This window comes from Equus asinus, chromosome 3 (assembly GCF_041296235.1).
Source record: "Equus asinus isolate D_3611 breed Donkey chromosome 3, EquAss-T2T_v2, whole genome shotgun sequence".
Classification (NCBI taxonomy): domain Eukaryota; kingdom Metazoa; phylum Chordata; class Mammalia; order Perissodactyla; family Equidae; genus Equus; species Equus asinus.
Window position 1 is genome coordinate 1,077,493 of NC_091792.1, and position 20,949 is coordinate 1,098,441.

General features: G+C 44.6%; 1 protein-coding gene and 1 long non-coding RNA gene across 2 annotated transcripts in view; one reads left to right on the forward strand and one right to left on the reverse strand.

Moving 5' to 3' along the window:
• Positions 1–16,763, reverse strand: part of LOC123284259 (uncharacterized) — a 173,899-nt gene extending 157,136 nt beyond the window's left edge. The window contains exon 1 of the mRNA XM_070504527.1: positions 16,338–16,763. Coding sequence (XP_070360628.1) covers positions 16,338–16,711 — 374 coding nt within the window. The 5' untranslated portion in view covers positions 16,712–16,763. The remainder of the gene's footprint in view (positions 1–16,337) is intronic.
• Positions 11,692–19,596, forward strand: LOC106842083 (uncharacterized). The gene is made up of 4 exons (XR_006525796.2): positions 11,692–12,474; positions 13,584–13,747; positions 16,307–16,489; positions 19,363–19,596. It is a non-coding gene; the product is annotated as an uncharacterized lncRNA (long non-coding RNA).
• Positions 19,597–20,949: the final 1,353 nt, after the last annotated feature.

Consider the following 20,949-nt stretch of genomic DNA (forward strand, 5'->3'; position numbering starts at 1 on the left):
ATCAGAAATAACGACAAGAGGGAAGGAGGGATAAAGCTTTGGGTTTACGGGAGGAGGGAGCTGCTGATGCAGAGTGATGCTGGCCAAGAAGACACAACAGATGCATTAGCCATGGTGAAGATGGGGCTACAGTTAGCCCTAAGTCAGGTTCCCCAAGCATCTTCCTGCTTCTGAGGGACCTTCTGTCCTCCTCCTGCATCTGGATTTCCCTTAGCTTTGATTTACTTGAAATTTCCTTTTTCAATTTGATGTCATATGCATCATGTTCATAATGTTCCATAAAGAAGTAACACAGTCAACAAATGAGTTGAGCATGTGCCCCTCTTCTCTGCATGACAGGCAGGAAAGGGTGGCTCCCGTCTTCACTTTATAAAACAACTTCCAATATTCATGCAAAAATATTTACTAAAAGAAAAAATATATTTCTGAGTAGTATTATGAAAGTCTTTTCTTCCCTCTATTTTCACAGATGAACTCAGGCATAAGCCTTCTGGGGAGGGGACCTCAGAGTTCACTTCCTTCCCTCCCCCACAGGAAAAAAAAAGGAATTCAAAAATAAATCTTTGGAACTAAAAGCAAGAAATTGCAGAGAAAACGAAAGTAGTTCTGCATGAGGAACCTTCGCATAGTCTGACTCATTCCATAAAACTTGAAGACTGGCATATACGTGACTGATACCTGAAGACCTGCTTTAAAACTTGTTCTTTGTGTAAACTGATACTTCCCACAAAGCTCAGAATGAGCTTCGACTCCTTTTCCTCCTCTTCACGTGCTTTCTGCCTCAAACCCGCTCATCAGACATGCAACAGGTGTGTGCGATTCCTTGTGGAAGGCAACAGACAGGGCTGGACCAAGGATTCTGCCCTTTGCTGTAAAGTATACGTACTGCTCAAAGGAGGCCTGAGCTACCAGGCAGGGTACCATGGGATGGCCAAGCCCGGAAGGAGAGAGAGAGGTGGGTACAAACCAGCAGGATGCAGTCACAGGGGGCCCCAAGGCTGAGAACCGGCTGAGCCAGAACAGGGGGTCTCCACAGCCTTCCTCCCTGCTCAGTCCCACCGCTCTGGACCTCGGCACGTGTGTGGACACCAGGGACCACGCTACACTCTGCTGTGGTTCAGGTGACTGTCCCGGCTTCCCCTCTGCGCAGCCTCCCTCTTGTTTCTGTCTGGCCCCCTTCCTGCGCAGTGGCACATGCTCTAGGGGGCAGGAAAGGTCACGAAGAGCCAATGGGCTCTATTCACTGAGTCCATGAAATTTTGCTAGTGAGGGATAGGATTACGAAAGAATTTCTGTCCACAGGATTTGTGGTCCTACTTAACATACATAATGGAGTATGGACCCCACTTGAGTCCAAGCATCCTTAAAAAAATTCAAAATTCTAATTTTGCCACTGACTCAAGCTTTTCCTAGCAGTTATTTTGTTTGATAAATGTGTTCCTTCTCCTGGACTCTAGCCACCACCTCTGAGCAGGCTCTCCTTTGCTCCTGTGCAAGACCACTCACATTTTGTGACAACATGCTGATTGAACTTATTATAACACCCATCTGCTCAAGGAAAAGGAGGATGGAGTAAAAAAATTAGGATCCACAAACAAGAGATTTAAAAGGGTGAACAAGGTTTTGCAGCAAATAACATCCTTACAGAAGCTCAGCATAACACGCAGCCTGTTAGAATCTGGCTATGACAAGAATTACAACCAAAAGGAGCTAAACTTGCACATTTTAGAATTGACTCCAAGTTCATCGAGGTATGAAATACTTGTGCAGGCTTGATAAGTTAAAAACACATGCTGTCCTTAATTTGGGGCTGGAATTTTTCTTAACCTCTACTACGTGAGCTCTGGGAGAATATAGACTCACTGCCCTTTCTTTACAATGTGCCATGGCTGTCTCTGTTCTGGGGATTTCTCATGAGCTCACAGCCACACCGTCACATATGGTGGCCTTTCCACCCAGTAATGCATCGGGTTAAGTTCCTATTGACTTCTGTGACTGGGGTTTGGGGTTTTTTAGGTCAAACGTGTTTTATCTGAGAGGTCACAGTGTGGCAGTGCAGCTGTGGTCTGGGCATTCCCAGCAGGGAGACGTAACAACAACACACACATGAAGAAAAACTACAGTTAGCTTTTGCTGCTTTTCTGAAGAATCTGCATTTGCATTTTAAATTACATTTTGGTGTACTCATTTTCATCTTTCTTTTGGCTTTTAAAGCTGGAACAGAGACTCCTGACAAAAACACTGCCTAAGATTGGCATTTATTAAGGGGAAAAAAAACCACATTCACATGATTTTTTTTTTTTCTAAAATATTCCTTCGAGATTAGTTATTTCAGAAAGTCGTGTTGACAGGCAGATGGAGAGAAAGATGCAAGATGGTTTCAGAGATTCTAGGAATCTCAAAGCCTGGATTTCCATTTCAACATTTCAGTTCCTCGCTAGGCAGTGAGCTACTCCAGCTCGCTGGAGGAAGATATGTCCGACAGTAACATGCACTGAACGTACTCTCCCGAGACACGCTGACAATTACATAGTTTATCACGCCAATAAGTTCATCAAAGCCAAATCAAATCGAACTCCTTGTCTCTAAATCCCCGTAGAGATGATCTTTCTACAGATTTGTCGAGCTCTCTCCCCCTCGTTAGCCTAAAACAAATCGCTCAGCAGCCTGCTCCCCGAGTGGTCACCGGGTGTCAAATGTGGTTTCACATGATCTACACAAAGAAGACCCTGAGCTCACTTCTCTTCTTTCAAAGAGGCGGAGGCCTCCTCGTGGAACGGTTAACACATCTGATGTTCTCGTGAACTCTTTGGTCAATGACTTTGTGGATGGGTAAACCAAAGAGAATGCCTTACTTTTCATTTTATTACTAAAGGGTGGATGCTGAGAACTGAGGGCTGAGCCAGAGGCCGAGGAGGAAGAGAGACCATCCACCTGAGCTGCCAGGTTCGAAAGGAGAAACTAGCATCGAGAGGCACCGCTGCGACTGAGTGGAGAGCACGTAAAGGTACTGACATGGTGGGATATTTCCAATTCCCTACAGTTGTAGAGAATTCTAACTTTCAGGATTTTTAGGTACACCTCACTGGTTCATGTCTGCGTACATCCCAGCCTGCATTTCCTAGCACTCAGGGGTTTCTTTTAATAGTTTCTTGTGGTGCAATAATAATGAAACCCATTAGTTTGAAGTACTTCTACGTGCAATAATTTAAAAAATATTGAATATAAAAGGCACTAAGAACACATTTGTGAAAGACACAGATAAGACCCTGGTCTATTACCAAAAGAGCCAGTGAGTATGAAATAAAAAAGCAACCCCATCCCTCAGCTGGCACAACAAAGATGGTGGTGAGCTCACGTGGTGTGGGGCCGGCGAGGCTGGTGCAGAGCCAGTGATCAGGAAGGCCCTGCTAAAAATGTGTCACGAGCTCCATGACAAGAAGGAGATGACAATGACAAGAGTTGGGTCAGAGTGAGAGCAGAGGTGCTGGCATGGGAACAAGCTTCACGCCAGAGAAGCTAGTGTGGCTGCTGGTGGGAAGGAAGAGGGAAGCGGAAGGGATGGGCCCAGAGAGAGAGGGGAGAGCCACATTGTTAGGACATCAGAAGTTATTGGGCTCTCTCTTTCTGTGAAATTACCCGCAAAACACAGTGGTTTAAAACAAAGGGTATATTTTGCTCACCATTTGCACATTAGGAATATGGAAAAATTCTTCCAGGCAATTTGTCCCTGGTTCGTGTGGGATTAGCCAGGGCAGCTGAGGCTGGAGAATCCACTTCACGGGGGAATTCTTCACTGGTGTCTGTGCCTCAGTGCTCCTTGGCCTTTCTCTCTGTCTACATGGCATCCCACATTCTAGGGCCTCTCCAAATGGCTCGTTCTTCTCACAAGGTGGCACCACGTCTTCCCCTGGTGGTTAGACTTCTCCATGAAACCTGGCTTCCCCCAGGGCAAGCCTCGACCCAAGCTTCAGACCTTCTTATGACTGCTCTTGGAAGTCTCTGAACATCACTTCTGCTGTTTTTTGTTAACCAGACAAGGCAGTAAGCCCAGCCCAGTTTCAAAGGGAGGAGAATCCAACGCCTGCTCTCTAAGGGAAGAGCTGCAAAGAATTGTGGCCATCTTGAATCTGCCACAGAGGCCATGGTAAGTATTCTGCATCTTCTGAGTGTAACGGGACATCACTGGAAGCTTTAAAGCATGGAAATGACATGATTTTATTTCTGTTTTTAAAAGATCCTTTTGGCTGCTGGATAGAGTATACACTGAGTGAGGTCAAGAGAGAAAGCAGGGGGAGAGTTAGAGGCTGTTACAGTCGTCTGGATGGCCCATGGTGGAACAGAAGCGGGGAAGGGGTGAAGGGAGTAAATATGGAGGACATTGTGAAGGACTCCCAATTGGATAGGTTTAGGGGAGAAAAATAGGATCAGGGAGACTGAAGATCTTACTGAGGAGCTGGCTGGATGTTGGTACTAGTTCCCAAGACGGGAGGAAAGGGGTGGAACTGTTTACATCATCCCAATAGCTCTTCAAGGAGCTGTGTGCTAGACTTTGTTATCCCCGAACTTTGGTCGGAGGAGAACAATGGGATTCATAAAGAAAAGAAGGAAAGAGAGGGGGCGGAGGGGCGGAGGGGAGGGAGGGAAGCAAGAAAGACTTTCCTAAAACAATTGACTAGATAATGGGAGAATGGGTATAGAATTAGTCCTGATGTCTAGTCAACACACCTTCCCCTTACACAACATAGGTAACTGTCAACAGTCCTATAACAAGTTGAGTTTTAAATTATTTATTTATCCTTATTTCAAACCTCCTCAAAGAATGCTTCCCTCTAGGTGAAAGAGAAACAGTGAAGACACACACAGCACGAGTTTCACTCTCAGTAATCAAGGAATTCAGACAGTGGGATGACTCCATCTCTTTGAGGGTCTCTACCTTTAGCTTAATTGGTTTTATGTCTGTTAAACCTCAGCAACTACACCAGTTTTTCAGATGAATTGAGAATCAAAGTGAATAGAGGGAAAGTGTGATGCAGTGGAAAGTCCTGGGGATGCTAGTTATTCTTTCTGCCTTGGACATAAATAGATGCATGAAAACTCCTTAAATTCTGTGCTTGAACTTCCTCATGATCTAAGCATGATTACTTCTAATAGCCACACCATGGACATGTAATGAGGAAAACGTTGGGAAAAAAGTTTTTATACACGTCAAAAAAAAGTTAAATAGTTCATTATTATTGTGAATTCTTCTAAAAACATTAATTTAAAATTGTAATACATCAGTTTATTACTAAATGTAAAAAATCCAAAATAACCAAACATATCGTGAGTCTTTGTGAGTGGAATCCTGCCACTGACACTCCTCTGGGCCACTTTAATCCGTGTGCAATACATAACAGAGATTCGCCAACTTGGCCAGCACGTATGAAAACCCACAACCCAGTAAAGGAAGCAAGCCTTCCCTGAGAATCTTAGTCACCGAGGCTGTCTGGGACCTTTATTACTACAGCGTAACTATTAGTCAAACATTGATAACCACCGATGACTATTTTTATCTCCCATGCCCTTGCTTTATACTGAATTGTTTGCCCTGTCACCTCCTTCTGTTTAGTAGGAAGCTGGGGAGTTGTGCTCACCCACACGCACGCACACACACACACACACGCGTGCACACACACATACACAGCCCGAGACACGCCCTTTCACTCTGAGTAATGTTCCTTTACCCATGTGTGAGCATCAGCTGGGCCCGCTTCCATTCTGGGGAGCATGAGCGTGCAGGCGCACTCTCTGAATAATCACTTGGTGATGTGGTCTGAACTTTATATTCCTCAGCAGAAAAAAGCCAGAAACATCAAAACTGCCTGGATTGTTTTTTTACCGATAGTCTTCTGTTGGATCTCAAAGTTGTGCTGTACGCAGATGAGGATGTAAACAGCTCCAAGTACAGGAAAGCCAGACCACTTCTCTCCCACTTGTTTGGGGAAACTGACTTGGAAATGCTTATACAAAGGCAGGTTGAGACAACTCTAACAATGTCTAAATAAGATTTCTGGTTATTCAAAGATTTAATTAATGTGTCTGAGAAATTGCTGCCAAAAGACCTTTGGATCTCAGTACAAGCAAAATTTAGCGAGACGCTCCATGACTGTCATCATTCTTAAAATTCAAATTCAGTAACCAACGTTCCAAAGCATAAAATTCCAAATGCGTTTTCTTTCCCCTCAAAGAACATGTTTCTTCTTCAGATGTCACTAATTCTATTAAAGACACGAGCATTCTCCTTGCCCTCCAAGTCTGAAGCATCGCTCCCTCTACCTGCCCTGAGGATGAGCCCTCACTCGGACAACTGCACTGGTCCCCAGGCTTCCTGGGCCTGTGATCGCTCTTTCATACTCACTAAATCTTCCTACGTGGTCTTTTTGCATATTACAGTTCTGAAATAAAATTAGGTTCTTGTATTATGCTAAACAGTCTGTCAGTGTTTACTTATTGACTAGCAAATGAAATTCCAAGGCCTTAGTCTGTCTCTGCCGGTCAGGCCACCTCTTGGCCATGTGCAGTCCTGGCCAAATATTTTTTTGCAGAGCCCCTCTCTATAGAAATAAATTAATTAAAAATGTAAAGGTCCATGTGAGGTGTAGTGATTTATTGGTAAAGATTTAAAATCCTAGGTAGAGAAGATGGACATATATATCTGCTCACTGTCCACCCAGGGCAGGGAGAGATTCTGCACAGAGTCCAGGCTTCTTCTCTTCCTGTTCAGGTCTGGGAACCATCCTGTCATTACCTTTCAATGGTGACAACTCTGCATTTTATGCTAACAGGATTAATTCTCCATTTCTTATTTTTAGTCTTGAGGTTCCAGAAATTGTTGCTAGTTCCTGACCTAATTTGAATTCAAAAGTAATGTTTTTCTTATTTTTCCCACTAAGAGAAAAAAGTAGCAATGTTGTTATGACTCAGAATGCCCAGGCTCTTCAGAATCTGTTTGTCTTGATACAAGGTAGGTCTTCTTGCTTCTGCAGTTTCCTAATATCATGCACGTGATGCCAGTTACGTCACGAGCAAGGCTTCCTCCTGTAACTGCTGGATTCCAGCGACTCCCTCAATGGTGGTTGCCCTTCATGGTGAGGGTCACAATGCAAGTCTCATGCAGAGTTAGCAGGAAAACATCAAGGACAATTCATTTTCTGGTCGTGTTAAATTTACTGTTTGGAATTTGATCACATAAATGTAGATTACACCTCTTTCATCCATTTCTTCCCTTACATTCCTTAGGTTATATCACCATTCCTAAGTGTGATCTTTTCCAATGTTGACCACACCTCTGCCTCCCACAAACCACTGCCATTGGGAAAACAGGAGAGAGGCCTGTGGGCCACTTATGTAAGCCCTGACCCATTTACATGAGGAATGCTGGTCCCTCGCCAGCATGGCTTATGACCAGCCTGAGAGAGTACGATGTCACCTCATCCAGTTGAAGGCAAGCGAGAACGTAATTCAGAAGGATTTAACAGCCCTTACTAAAATGCACATTCTGATAAATGCAACTTCAGATCTCATTCCTGCAATTAGGATGAACTAATCCCCAAATAAAATATCTTGGTGAATGCCTGCGGAACATTTAAATAAACAACCTATAAAGGCTATGGATGGAATTCAATCTTTTTTTTCCTGATGTCATGTTTTTATCAAAAACTATCTAGTCTGGTGTTATCTTTCCAAAGAGACATATATAATATGGTCGTGATGACTTACAGCAGGACCGTTTTTATTGGTCTATCTGGAGCAGGGACAATCCGACTTCCGTAGACTTGCTTTCCCCATGACTGCGCAGATTCCACTGAAATGAAAGCCAGGCAATGATCTGGTTTCACCTTGCAGATTGAGTGACTCATTAACGGCTGTGATGGCAGCTCTGATGTTCGGAGTCAAGCTGACCCGTGTAACTATCTGTAAATCCACTACGATAACGTTATCTTACAGGATCGCATGTAGCAGGGGATGGAAGGTGTCTGGAAACACGTCAGATGGAGTCTGAATTTCAAGGAAGCTGGTTGTTTTCCCTCAGTTCCTAACACCCATTCTGAACTGTGCGAGGAGGAATACTGTATATTTAAAGGCATCTGTTGTACAACTGCTGAGCTCAGAGCACTCTAGCAAGGGGTGGGTAGTCACACAGATGGTGTGCTTCACAACCCAAACCACCTGCTGCTGGAGCCACTTTCACAGAGAGCATGTAAATACTCGGCACAGTTGTGAGTGTTCAGAGGCGTTATACTCATTTAGAGTTACAGCTTTGGTGGTGACAGCTTCTCATTTGGGGCTAGCACAATTAATTCTTCCTGTCTTATTTTTACTCTTGACACTCTAGAAATTGCCGCAATTTCCTGATCTAAGTTGAGTTGGAAAAGAGTTGTGTTTTCTTATTTTTTTCCCTTTATTTAAAGAGGGTTACTACACCAACAAGCCTGTGTGACCATGAGAATACTGGCCTCATGAGCCACAACAGGGTTTTTCAGGCCATATTTGTGTGCCTTCTCACATTTCAATAAATACCGCCAGCAGCCAATGGTGTTTTGATTCTCTTCCATCCCCAACTTACTATTAAAAGCATCATTTTTAAATGTCTATTTCCTATGAACATTCACTTTCCCATCACCTGTTTATTAAATACATTAGCTGAAGGCTTGCTGAGTACAAAATATGATCCACTTCCAGGTTCCTCTCCAGGATCTGAGCTCCCTGTAAAAGTCAGAAAGTTGGGAGGGGGCACAGCTGAGGTGGTCTAGACAAGACAAGGGGTAAGGTGCACCTGCAGAATGGAGAAGAGATCAAAATGACCACGGTGAGTGGTATTGGTGTCTGGGAGAACCAACCGACAGCCAGGGTGAGGTGTGACGAGACACAGGTCAAGCTCAGGACTCCTCCATGGAGGGCATGTATCTGAGCACGTCATTCATGTGGCCTGTGGCCCCCACTGTACCTAGAGGGGAGGCTGTTTACAGAAGCGACACAGGGCTGAGCACTAGGGGAAGGTTAAAATGACCCGGGGGCTTCCCTAAGGAATGCCCAGACCAGACGAGGATGTATACCAACAAACATAATGTGCCGTCAGTACAAAAACTACCAAAGACTGGTGGAAACAACGTAACGGAAACGTAGAGGAGTGAGTCAATAGTTCAATGAGTGGGTCACGCCAGGTTTCACGGAGGAAATAGCCTTTATATTGGGTCTTACAGAATAAGTAGATGTGAGACAGCCCAAAGGAAAGAGGGGTAAGAGAGAAGAGCACAAAGTTTCAAATGTTCCTTCCTCCTAACGCTGTCGTCGCACGTAGAATAGCGGCTGCCACATAGTAGCCGCTCAACAACATTTATGACTCATTTAGGAAATGAAAAAGTGAATGTAGAAGACAGTTGGGTGAAACTTAGTAACACGAGATTCAGACTTCAAGGACATACTTCACACTTGCAACAGTATCCTACAGACTACATTAAAAAGGAAAATGTGTGGAAAGACAGAGTTTATAAAACAAATGAACAAAAAATAGTAATATGGGGAAGAAAATTGATGAGAGACAAGCTTAGAGAGCCAAAGGAAAAACAAGGAGAGGAAAATAGTGTGAGACAGCAAAGAAGCTTGAATTAAAAATAAAATTAATTTGGTTTGGGTCAGTGTCATTTTTAAATTATTTTCTGTTTATATGTTTTCTACAGAAAAGTTAGACAAATACACAAAGCAAAGCAAAAACGCACTCCTAATTCTACCATCTAGAGAGAATCAATTACCCAGGCACAACCACTATTAACCCCTTGTTGTACATATTTTAAGACATTTATGCTAATATTTAAATAAAAGCAGGTGAATACTCGTCCGTAATATGCTTTTTTCCCCTCCTAACCACTATATTGGAGAAGATTACCAAAAAAATGAAAAGTATTAGAAATAATTCTCACCTGATTTAGTACAATTTTCTGAAATATCTAAGAAAATGGAGAACTTCTAGAAGTAAGCAAGTTCTAGCAACTTCTCCTGGATTATTTTAAAAGGAACTTATTACGAATTCACCTAACACTACTTAAAGCAATGAAAGGATCTGCTTAGCTCTGACGAGGCCGGGTGCAGGCAGCCGAGCCCTGTGAGGGCCTCAGGAGCCGTCCACCGCCCAGGCTCTTCCTCTGCCCTATTCTCACTCCTTCAAGGCCCCAAGCCGGCTGTCCCAGCTCATCCTCATGTGCACACTTGGCAGGAAAACATGAGGGATGTTGGCACTAGCTTTCACTGTCCCTTTGCTCAGAAGAACAAAAGGTTTCTCCAATGCCCCTCTCCACCTCCCGCAGCAGCATCTCTGACTTCTCATAGATCAGCCTCAGGTCATGCGGCTGGGAAACTAGAGAACGCGACTATGAAGGTGCACTTTGATCAATGACGAGTCATGGCGTGGAGCTGAGTACGTGGTGGTACAAACAAACCTGAGCCTCTGTCAGCGAAGGAGGAGAAGGCCCAGGATGTTCATCCAGCAAGGTGCCTGCTGCCCGCAGGAATCGGCACTGTGGATGGGCCCGTGACACCCACCACTCCCGTCCCTCGGGGAAGGCTCCCACCCGCCTCCCGCCTTGTCCTGGAGGCACACAGGTCTCTGCTCCCTGACACTCTCTCGTCTGCGCTCAGTCACACTGTCATTGTTTAGCGTCCTATCTGGTTCTCTTAGGGCTTCTCTTGTCCTCGATGGCAGGCAGCCTGTGAGCCAAATATGGCCTGCTGCTTCCTTCTGTAAGGTTCTATCAGAATGCACACATGCTCGTCCACTTACACGTTGTCTGCAGCTGCTTTCACACTTGTTAGGACAGAGACCATGTGACCTTCACTGCCAAAAATATTTACTGTCTGTCCCTGTATAGAGAAAATTTTGTCGACCCTGGTCTACACATCCGTAAATTTCTCAACGGCAAGGTCACACTCTGCATTTCTCCCATATCTACATGAGCACAACCCTGGAGAGACTGGAGGTATCCACAAATACTTCCTGACAGATGGAAGTGGGAATCAAAGGATTGAGGACTAAGAAATTCCAGTGTAGTTAGTGACACAGAGTTTGTGCTTGGTTAGTGTTTGTTGAATTAATCCAGAAATCAACTAGGTAATTGACTAATTAAAGCAAAATGCCCTAATACTTAGAGTGCGGCCTCTGGATCCAGATGACCCATATTCAAATGCTGTGTGTCCTAAGCAATAAAAGTAACCCCTCTGTGCCTCAGTTTTCTCCTACACAGAATACATTTAATGAACTGTAAAGTGCTCAGAACAATGCCTGGAACATAGTAAGCACTCAAAAAATATTAGCTACTAGGAATGCTGTGAGAGAGAGTCCATTTAAACACAGGGTAGATTTTATTTTTTCCGTCTTTGTGGCATATCTTTGAACCCATTCTGTAAACCGACATGGATGGGGTCAGGAGCAATTTCTGCCTTCTCCTGGTGACACTAAAGCAGTCTGATCCTAAAGGAGATTTGATGTAGGTGCTGTAGGTCCCCTCAGGAAGGAACTGCCAGTGGCAGGGTCAGAGGACAAACCAGCAGGCACTGGGGGGGTACCAAGGAGTCACGAGCCTGTCAACACAGCACGACTGAAATCTGCTTTGGCCGATGAGAACCGTCAGCACCACAGACGTGAGGTGCATGGAAGGAGAGGCTTCCCTGAGCTGCCGTCTACAAGTGGTGAGAAGCTAGCTGGACCCTGATTTCACACGGATTCTCCCTAAAGCCACCGGGGCTTCCTGAAGGCAGGGGCGCAGAGGAGGGGAAGGTGGTGTCGGCCAGCCAGCCGCCAGCCAGCCCGCTATTCTCTCACCGGCAGCTTGAGCCCAGCTGTCCCATCACTACTCAGCGAGAGCTGGCCGAACTCCCGCAGAGCGTGGGCGAGGCCCAGCCCAGGACAGGCACTTGAAAGGCTTCCATCTCCGTGCGCTTTCTGTGGGCTCTGGCTCTAGAAGTTTTGACTCATCTGCAACCTCTGCCTGTTCCCCAACCCTGCCGCCTCCCTCCCACCACAGGAAAAGTCAGCGGCAAGGGTCACTGTCATCAATGCTATCTGTGAAACAAAACTCAGGAACAGGACCGGGGGGACAGAGCACCCAGGGGCTGTTACCAGCGCGTTCATCGTCAGTATGTACCAGAGCTTCTCTCGGTAAATCTCCAGCATGGGTTCCTCTCATAGAAACGCCGCTCTGCCCACCAGCCTGCTCCCAGACTCTCCTGCTGTGAACGAGGTGACAGTCCTCACCCCAAAAACATGGGCCAGAGAAACAGGAGAGTACTGTCTTCGTCTGCTGGCATCTCCGGGCAGGAGGCTGAGTCAGCGCTGAGGCGAGAGCATGTGAGTGCACAGAGCTGCCCCGTGTTCCCGGCACACACTGCCTCGGGCACCCTGAGACTGTCAAATGAGCAAGCTGCCTCTCCGATCCCCTGGTAAGCGCGGGCTGATTTCAAGACCATCAGGAGAGGGGAGACTGCTACAGTCTTCTCAGTTCTCTGGGGTCACAGTGTAATTGTGTGGCGGGAGGAACGGGCCCCGAGAGATGGTGCGACAGTCACTTCTCATTACCTCCCACTCGGTTCATTATGCCTGCAGACAGCGATTGCCCATGTGTGGATACTTCCATTACACAGAAGAATGTAATGTGCTGTAGACCTCGAATGGCTTTCCAAGGGACGGAAGGCTGTTTATTCCAGGCACATACCTATCTTGTTTCCAGGGGCCATGCCAAAGGAGTAGAAAGCGACATAAGGAATAGATCAATGGCGATCAATACAGGAGAACCAGATCCCGTGAGAGCTTATGCCCCATGAAATACTGATGTGTGTGTATCCCACCAACACAGGCACAGCACACAAAGGACAGAACCCTCACTTACTCATCTACCAACTTTGACTTGAAGAAGCAGACCGCTCATCATTCAGGTGTACAGATGTGCGCTGTTCTGTGGACCGCCCCCAGGCCAGCATCCATCCTCTCTCTCACACACACAATACAAAAGACCTTTCCCATTTGCAAGGAGGGGCCCTGGGAACCATGAAATACAGATATCCTATTTCATACGTTTTCTCACGGTGTAAAAAGCCCCAATTAGATTACAAAGTGAGGGGAGGTAACTGGAGGGAAAACAGAATTGAAAGAATTACAGATTGTTAGAATCAGGAATGAATTTTAGATACTACCTATGACAGAAATGCCCGGGCATTTTCTTCAAAGAAAAACCTCTCCCCTAAAAGTTAATAAGTGGTGTCTAAAAAGAGATACCCATGGCGAAAAAAAGCTGAGTGCTCCATCTATGTCCTACTATTGGGAATTCACAGTAATGTCTACTTACTCAAAGTTCTGAGAATTCCTTCACAAAACAATCCATTCAACTCAGTGCCACCCTAATTTATTAACTCACGGAACACTCTTAACTGCAATCGTATCAACCGCGGAGCAATTGTGCCACAGTAGGGAATCCTGTTCTACTCTAGTCCCGTCATTTTCTCTAGATTTTATGTAATTCTCAAATTTTAGCACACATTTGAATCACCTGCAGATCTAATCCTTGGAAAGTATTCATCAAGGCTCAGAAACCTGCAGACTCTCCAAGCAACTGGTGCAGAGGGCCTCACGCCCCGTGGCGGGAAATCACACACGTGCTGTCTGAACTCATCAGGGATTCAACTACACACGTCAGGAAGAGGGCAGGACAGTTCACAGGTCAGATGTCTGTAACTCTGGTTCTGAAAGTTGTCCAGAGTCTTCATGAATTGCAAGAATTTTCTGAGCATGACGACAAATGACTCCTCTATACGCTTTCCACAACCGACAGCCCACACGCCTTTATACCTGTTTACTGGTGCGTCCTCGTTGCTCGCAGACTCACCCGCTCACCTGCTTCATTAATCCAGCTTTATTAATTTATTCATTCAACAATTATTTACAGAGCAACCTCTGCATGTGAGAGCTGGAGTCCAGGCAGAGCCCTGTCCCGGTCTCGGAGCCCGCAGGCCGCCCTGTCCCAGTGTCTGAGTTCGCGGGCAGCCCTGTCCCCGTCTCTGTCCATGTCTCTCGGAGCCCGCAGGCCGCCTGTCCTGGGGCTGCAACAGAAAGACCTCCTCAGACCAGTCAGGAGGCTCCCAGCCCAGACCCACCTGAGCTCTGGGTGTGGCCTTTGGCAAGACATTAATCTCCCTTTTCTTGGCTTTTCCATCTGTTTACACAATTTTCTGCAGAAGTATATTCGTGAGGTCTAATGAGATAACCAGCACCGAGAGCTGTAGGGTGTAATGGAAAACTGACAATTTAAATTTTCCCTCAATTATCATACTCTAAAATAAATAGAGTTGAGTAGCTTCTCTAGCTATTCATTCTGGCAGCGCAGCCTCAGCTGAAGACAGCCTACGGCTGGCAGGCCAGAAGCAAGGAAACTTATCTTAGTTCCTGGAGATAAAACCTGCCAGTTATCAACTGCTGAAATCCTGAGGGGGTCTTCTGGGGAAGAGCCATTTGCAGCAACATTCTCTTTTTAGAATTTTAACTTGCTTGCCTCCTGCTAACTCCTTTCTGTTGAGGAAAGATGTGAAAATCTCATTTAATTTCAGCCTCAAACATAATTCTCAACAATCAGACGCAGCTTGCTCGCCTCACCTGTCAGTCATCAATAGACACTTAAGAGACGAAACTCCATTCTGGGGAAATGGAAAATAAAACGACAGATTTCAAGGCAAGTCGTTCAGTAAACCGCAAGAATTATTATCCCGGCTGTGTTTGCCTTCAGGCAGCACTCGCAGCCTCTGTGAACAGCAACACCGTGTTCATCAAATGCTTATGATGCAACCTCACCAAAATCAGGAAAAGGCAGGGATTTGGCAGGAAAAAGAGAAATGCATTAGTGCAGTCTGCACAGGAGCTGAGCTTCTCCAGATGTTTTTCTTTTGTCTTCACTTAATGGTTCCTCTAAATACAATGTCTTAGGATCAGGAGAGGCATCAAAATTTACAGCGTACTAATTAATAGCAAGATGCTTAGTCAAGCAATTGTCTCCGAGTATGTAATTATATTTCTGGAGCTTTAATTTTTTCTTTTACCTTTCTTCTGTCCAGTCTTACTGGTGGAGGAAGGAGCATTAGGATCACATAAAATCTTCTGTGCCCATAGCATGATTAATTTTAATTAAGCAGAAAGAAACACGCTACGCTGCTTCCCTGAACCACTCTGGTGACATTGGTTAGGTCAGTGATGGGCTCAGACACAGACACGGTGCACAGGGGCCAGAACTACAGCCACAGAGCACGGTTATAGGGACACAGCTGCTTCTCACCTCCCTGACCAACTTATTTCTAAATGTTAAAAGCAAAACTCATCCTCTCTGCCTGTTCAGAGAGCCCCAAACTTCATATTATCGGCAAAACATGTGGCTGCACCTGCTGCCAATCCCCAGGCCCAGACCAGTCCAGCATTAGGTTTCTCAGCTCCTGCCCCCAGGCAGCTGAGTGTGGATAGAGAGAAAAACCGCGTTGCTCCGCTCACTGGCCCTGATCCACATTCCAGCATCAGCCGGGCCCTCATGCTCCTGTCAGCCCTTTATTGTCCCTGTCAGCTCAGTGTCAGGTTTCCCTCAGCTGTTTCAAACCATCCACATGCTCTGGGGTCCCCTCACTCTAAGCAGATGACCTTGTTCACAGATCACAGACAGAGAGGTCCCCTCCCTGCCCTCCACCTGCAGCCTGACCCCTGGGGACACCTCCCCCCTCCCTCCCTCCCTCCCTCCCAGAGAAGTGTTCTCTCTGCTAATCCCCAAAGTTAGCACGTCTGGAGAACATTGAACCCCATCTCCTCAGGCATCTTCTGGGGCTTCATGACATCCATCATTTCCCCTCACACTTTGGTGTCTTCGATCCATCACTCTCTGTTCTCTGGCTTCTACCCTTTGGTCTACAAATTTGCTTAACTTCTTCCTTATCACCTTGCACACACCTGCATGCACACACACACAATTCTTTAATCATCCTGACCTCTCACTCAGGCTGCAAATTGCCTTGTAAAGCAATTATCTGTTTACATGACAGTTTTCAACTGGTCCAGCAGTTTTTAATCATTGTCGTGTCATGGAGCCCTTTGAGAATCTGATTAAAGCAATGGACCTTTTCCCTGGAGACGTGGAAAAGGTGCGTGCGCACACACTCACTCACAGACAGCTTCTACATACAGTGCCAGTCTGTTCACTGACGGAACCACTGCAGCTCGTCAACACTCCCGTCCGTGCCTCCCCCCCAGGCCCACAGCAGGATCACCCTCCCTTGCTGACCTGAGACGACTCCCGGCTTCTGCGGGTGAAGTGTGAGTGGAAGCGACATGCGCGGGAGCTGTAAGAGCCTCCTGTGCTGGGCTTTCTCCTTGCCCTCGGTCACCAGCACTGCTGTGTTCCAGAGCGACTGCTCCTTCAGCCGGGGCCCTGAGGTGAGCAGAGCAACCAGCCAGTCCACACGGGACTCGAGGGAATGAGAAGGCAGTGATGCTTTTCAGAGCAGCGAGGCTCGGGTGGCTGGGGACTGCTGTGTGTCCCCTTGACAGCAGGGCACATTCTTCAATAGAAAGGAAGTAATCTGAGTCAGAACTGTCCTTTCCCAGGGAGGTTAAGCCCCTTTGTCCTGATCCTAACCCACAGCTCCTTTCTCCCATTTCTACAGTCCGTTCTCTCTACCCAGAAGACTCTCCCTGCTTCTTCCCACAACTTCTCATCCTCCAGCCCTCAGTGCCGGCGTCACCTCCTCAGACACATCCCCTTGGCCCCTCTCCTGCCTTGTCTGGCCCAGCCCCTCATCCGCATCACCCATTTCTGACTCTCACAGAGCATGTCGCCACCAGTAATGATCTCATTTATTTCCTGCCTCGCAAGTTATGAATTGACAATATCTGTATTCTTGCTATCAACAACGATTCATAAATAACTAGTATCATGAGACATAACCCCATATGAACTTAAGAAAAGGGAATACATTCAAAAGATGAGCTGCTTTCACTTGTTTAACATAATGATAAAAATAGAACCATGAATTTCAACAGCAAGTTGCACTTTACACTTTTCTAAACTATGTTAGTAGAAGAAAAAGCTCTAACTCACAATGCTGGACAGACGTCCAAGTATTCGGGTGAGCATCAGGAATAAACCACTGACCCCTGGTATCCAGCTGGTCGCTGCTGAGGTCAGCTTGACATTTCAGTTCTTTTCAGATAGTTGTGGCCAACACCACTAACAACCTTTGGTCTCAACCCTGTTAAACAGCAGTTTTTGTAATTCATTGGCAAACTTTTTTGTTTTGTTTTTTTCTTTTACTCAGTATATGAGCCAAACGGTCTTACTTCAGGCTGATCATAAGAATGTGTCCTGAAGTTTCAGAAAGTGTCAAGGGGCTGACCCCTTGATATGTGTCCAGGGATGTAGGTGTAATACCTCGTCACAGAGTAAATAATTCCAACTTGTTCCATGAATGAATGAACAAAATTAGTAATATAGAATTACCAAATATTTACTTCATTTGTCTTTATTATGTATAACTAATGCCATGAAAGACTATTCTAATTTTACAAATCAAAGTTTCAGCGTTATTGTTTCACCTGCATACAAAACTCAGGTGTTTATTGTTTAAAATTTTCAGAAATGCATAAGTTAGAAGCCATGAGTAATTTTCCTGTTTTCCTGGTCTGTATAAAGTGTATTGAACAGTGCTGACTTTTGATACGGGATTCAGAAGTTGTGATGCTATCTTTCCAGCCTATCATAGATTCTAGAAAACATTCACTCAAAATTTGCACCTCTGCAGATCCCCAATTTCATAAGCTGAAAGCTTGGGGATCTTTGGAATTCATTGCTGGGATATGATAAATTTAAGTCTTGATAAGAACAACCAAACAAAATGTTTAAAATGGCTAAAGAAATAAGCTTGGTTTGGAAACAAAAATTAGCTTAGTTTGTTTTTTCATAAACTGGAGGGGGTTGTTATTGTCTCTTTAAATCTATGTGACAGTGTGCGTTGCAGAGCGGTTTCTGTTAGAATGTGTCCCTGCCTCGTACGTAACGTGTGAAATTGGTGTGTGATAGCCATATTTTTCTACTTATATTTTACTGAAATCCACACGTGCAACTTAAAAGTGACATGGATTTTTCAGCATGGGGCTGGCTGTTTCTTTTTTCTCAATTAACTAATTTTTAAGAGATTATTATCTGCCACCCTGTTTTAAGAGAATGTGAGTAATCAGATAGGGTTTAATGTCTTTAAAATCATGTTTGACATACTTCAAACATGTGTGCGTATATATGTACACGTTTCAAAGTGGATAAATCATACTGAATTATGCCATCAAAAATTACAATGGAAGTGGGGCAGCATGTTTAATAATACTCTTGATTTTGTGTATACTCCAAATTCAATGTGCTGAGTCCCAAAATGGAAGGTCCTTTACTACTAAAAATAGCACGTCTTAATGAAAATATTTTAGCAAGCATTCCAGATTAGGAAATTAGCACATGCCAAAGAAAGGCTTCTTTGTACAAAAATAGTAAAATTTAATGAATAAGGGACTCAAACAACACCAATTACTTTCCTTCATTTCATACAAAACTTCTTTATATGAACTGAAAGAGAGTGAGATTTCCTGCACAAAATTTGCAGACACCTTGGCTCACGAGAATAAATGCTTCTTCAGATTTCTACATGTCTTTCATTTACTTCACTAAGGAACTTATTTTGAAATTGTGCTCTATGACAGCATTTAGGGTTTTTCTTTACGTTTATTAAGGAAAAAAAGTCATAAGTTAAATCTCCTAAAAAACATTTGGCTCTGTTTTTGGCTTGTTGGGATTATACGTTAAATACCAAATTACTAAGAAGGTGGGTGAGCTGTGATTAAACTCTCATACCTTTGATCTTGCTAATTAAGTCTTATAAGACTTCAGAGAGAACAAGTTCTATCAGCCAATTTACTCAGACATTATAGTTTTAGAAAGAAGTTATTTTAGCAGATTAATATACCCTAGATTCTAAAACCAATATAACCCTATTTTTAAAAATATGACCCTGATACACCCATTCATATTACAAACTTTAACTCCCAGTTGCCAACGTAATCAGCTTAAGACCAGCTTAAGAGAAAGAAAGTGGGGGGAAAATCATCTCTCAGAAAATATTATAGAAAATTAGTAACCTCTCTACACCTTTCTCTCTGAAAATATCGATCCTTATGATTTCAAAAGGCTTTCTATTTTATCCCACTTTAGCAACACTATGTGAAAAGTATATCTGAATCAGCATCTCAGTCAATGCACTTTCCAGTTTCAGTTTGGAAGCGTGGAGGAGCATGACTGTGGTGTTGGACAGCCAGGAGTTCAAAGCCAAGCTCGACATTTGCTGTGGACCTCGTCAGACCTTCATACCTCCAGTCTGCTTTTTGATCAATAAAGTCGTAAGACAATTATCTGACAACAATCTCAATTTTACATTAATGCTCCACTGAAATTATCTTCATAAAGGTCATGAATACCCTCTTAATTTTAAAATCTAATAAACATTTAGCTCCTATCTTATTTGACCTCTTTGCAATACTTGATTTACCATTTCATGATTCTTCAAACTGTTTTCTCATTTGGTTTCTGTGACCTACCTTTTTCTGCCATTTTTATTCCTTTCTGCGTGTTCATTATCACTCTCTTTTGCAGACTGTATTTTCTCTGCTAATTAAATGACCTCTGCACTCTGAATTATCTTCCCAACAAAGTCCATCCACCACTGTTCCTTCCCCCAGCTTCAGCCATCACCTCCCCCAAGATGTTTGCCCTGTCTGTACCTCCTATCCAAACCTCTGTCCCATGCTCTGAACCACCATATTGCTCCTGCCTTTGGACAATTTCACTGGATTGCTCCATGAGTACCATCCAAAACTTCTACCCACTCTGACCCAAGACAGAAGCTGGATCTCATCTCAGACTCCTTGCTCCCTTATTCTGCTCTCACATGCCCCAGTCTATGAAAGCTTATTTACTCTACTTCTAAACTATGTTATTTCTTCTCATTCTTGTTGCCTCTGCCTTAGTTCAATTCCTCATGTGCAGATAAACGAAACAGCCTCTACACTATTCGGAGAGGTAGTCTAAACGTTCTAAGAAGAACTTTTGCAACAAAGGGAACAAAAATCTCAGCAGTTTAGCACAATAAAGATATTTTCCTCACTCTGTCACAATCCAGTGCAAGTTGTTGGGCAGGATCTGCTTCATTTTGGGCACCCAGCCTTCTTTCATCTTGTGACCACACCACCTCCTAGTGGCTTAGAGTCCCCGATCAGATCCTTGTAGCTGGTAGGCAGATGAGAGAAGAGAGAGGGTGGAGTTTGGTTATAGGCTTAATCTGCATACAACGGTGGAGCAGGAAAGGAATCAATGTAATTAAAATTCCCATTCATAAAAGGGAACAATGGGAGATACACAGTGGCCACCAGTCCATTGCAATCCTGCTTGACAGACCTTACGAAGTCCCCTACCCTGGGGAGAGGGTGAGTTATTTGGTTAAACTTTAATTCTGCTCTCTGGGAATAATTCCGTTGTCCCTTTCCTCCTTGACTCTCAGCTCTTAAGAGTTCTTGTTGTCTATTTACTCCCTTTGGACACAGCCGAAATGAGTGTTACCAAAAGTTTGAAAGTCAAAAGATGATTTTACAGCTCAAACAGTCAAAGGTTTCCTAGTCTGATATTTTGGATTCCCTAACGATACAAGTTCTTCCAAAACTTGGTAGTCTCCTGTTGTGCTTGCTTCCGTCCATCATTCTCAGATCTTTCTCTCCTCTCCCTCCTCCCTGACTCCCTCTCCTTAACTGCTTCCACTTTGATTATTGCTTCTTGTTGGGAGGCCACACCCTTAATCTGATCT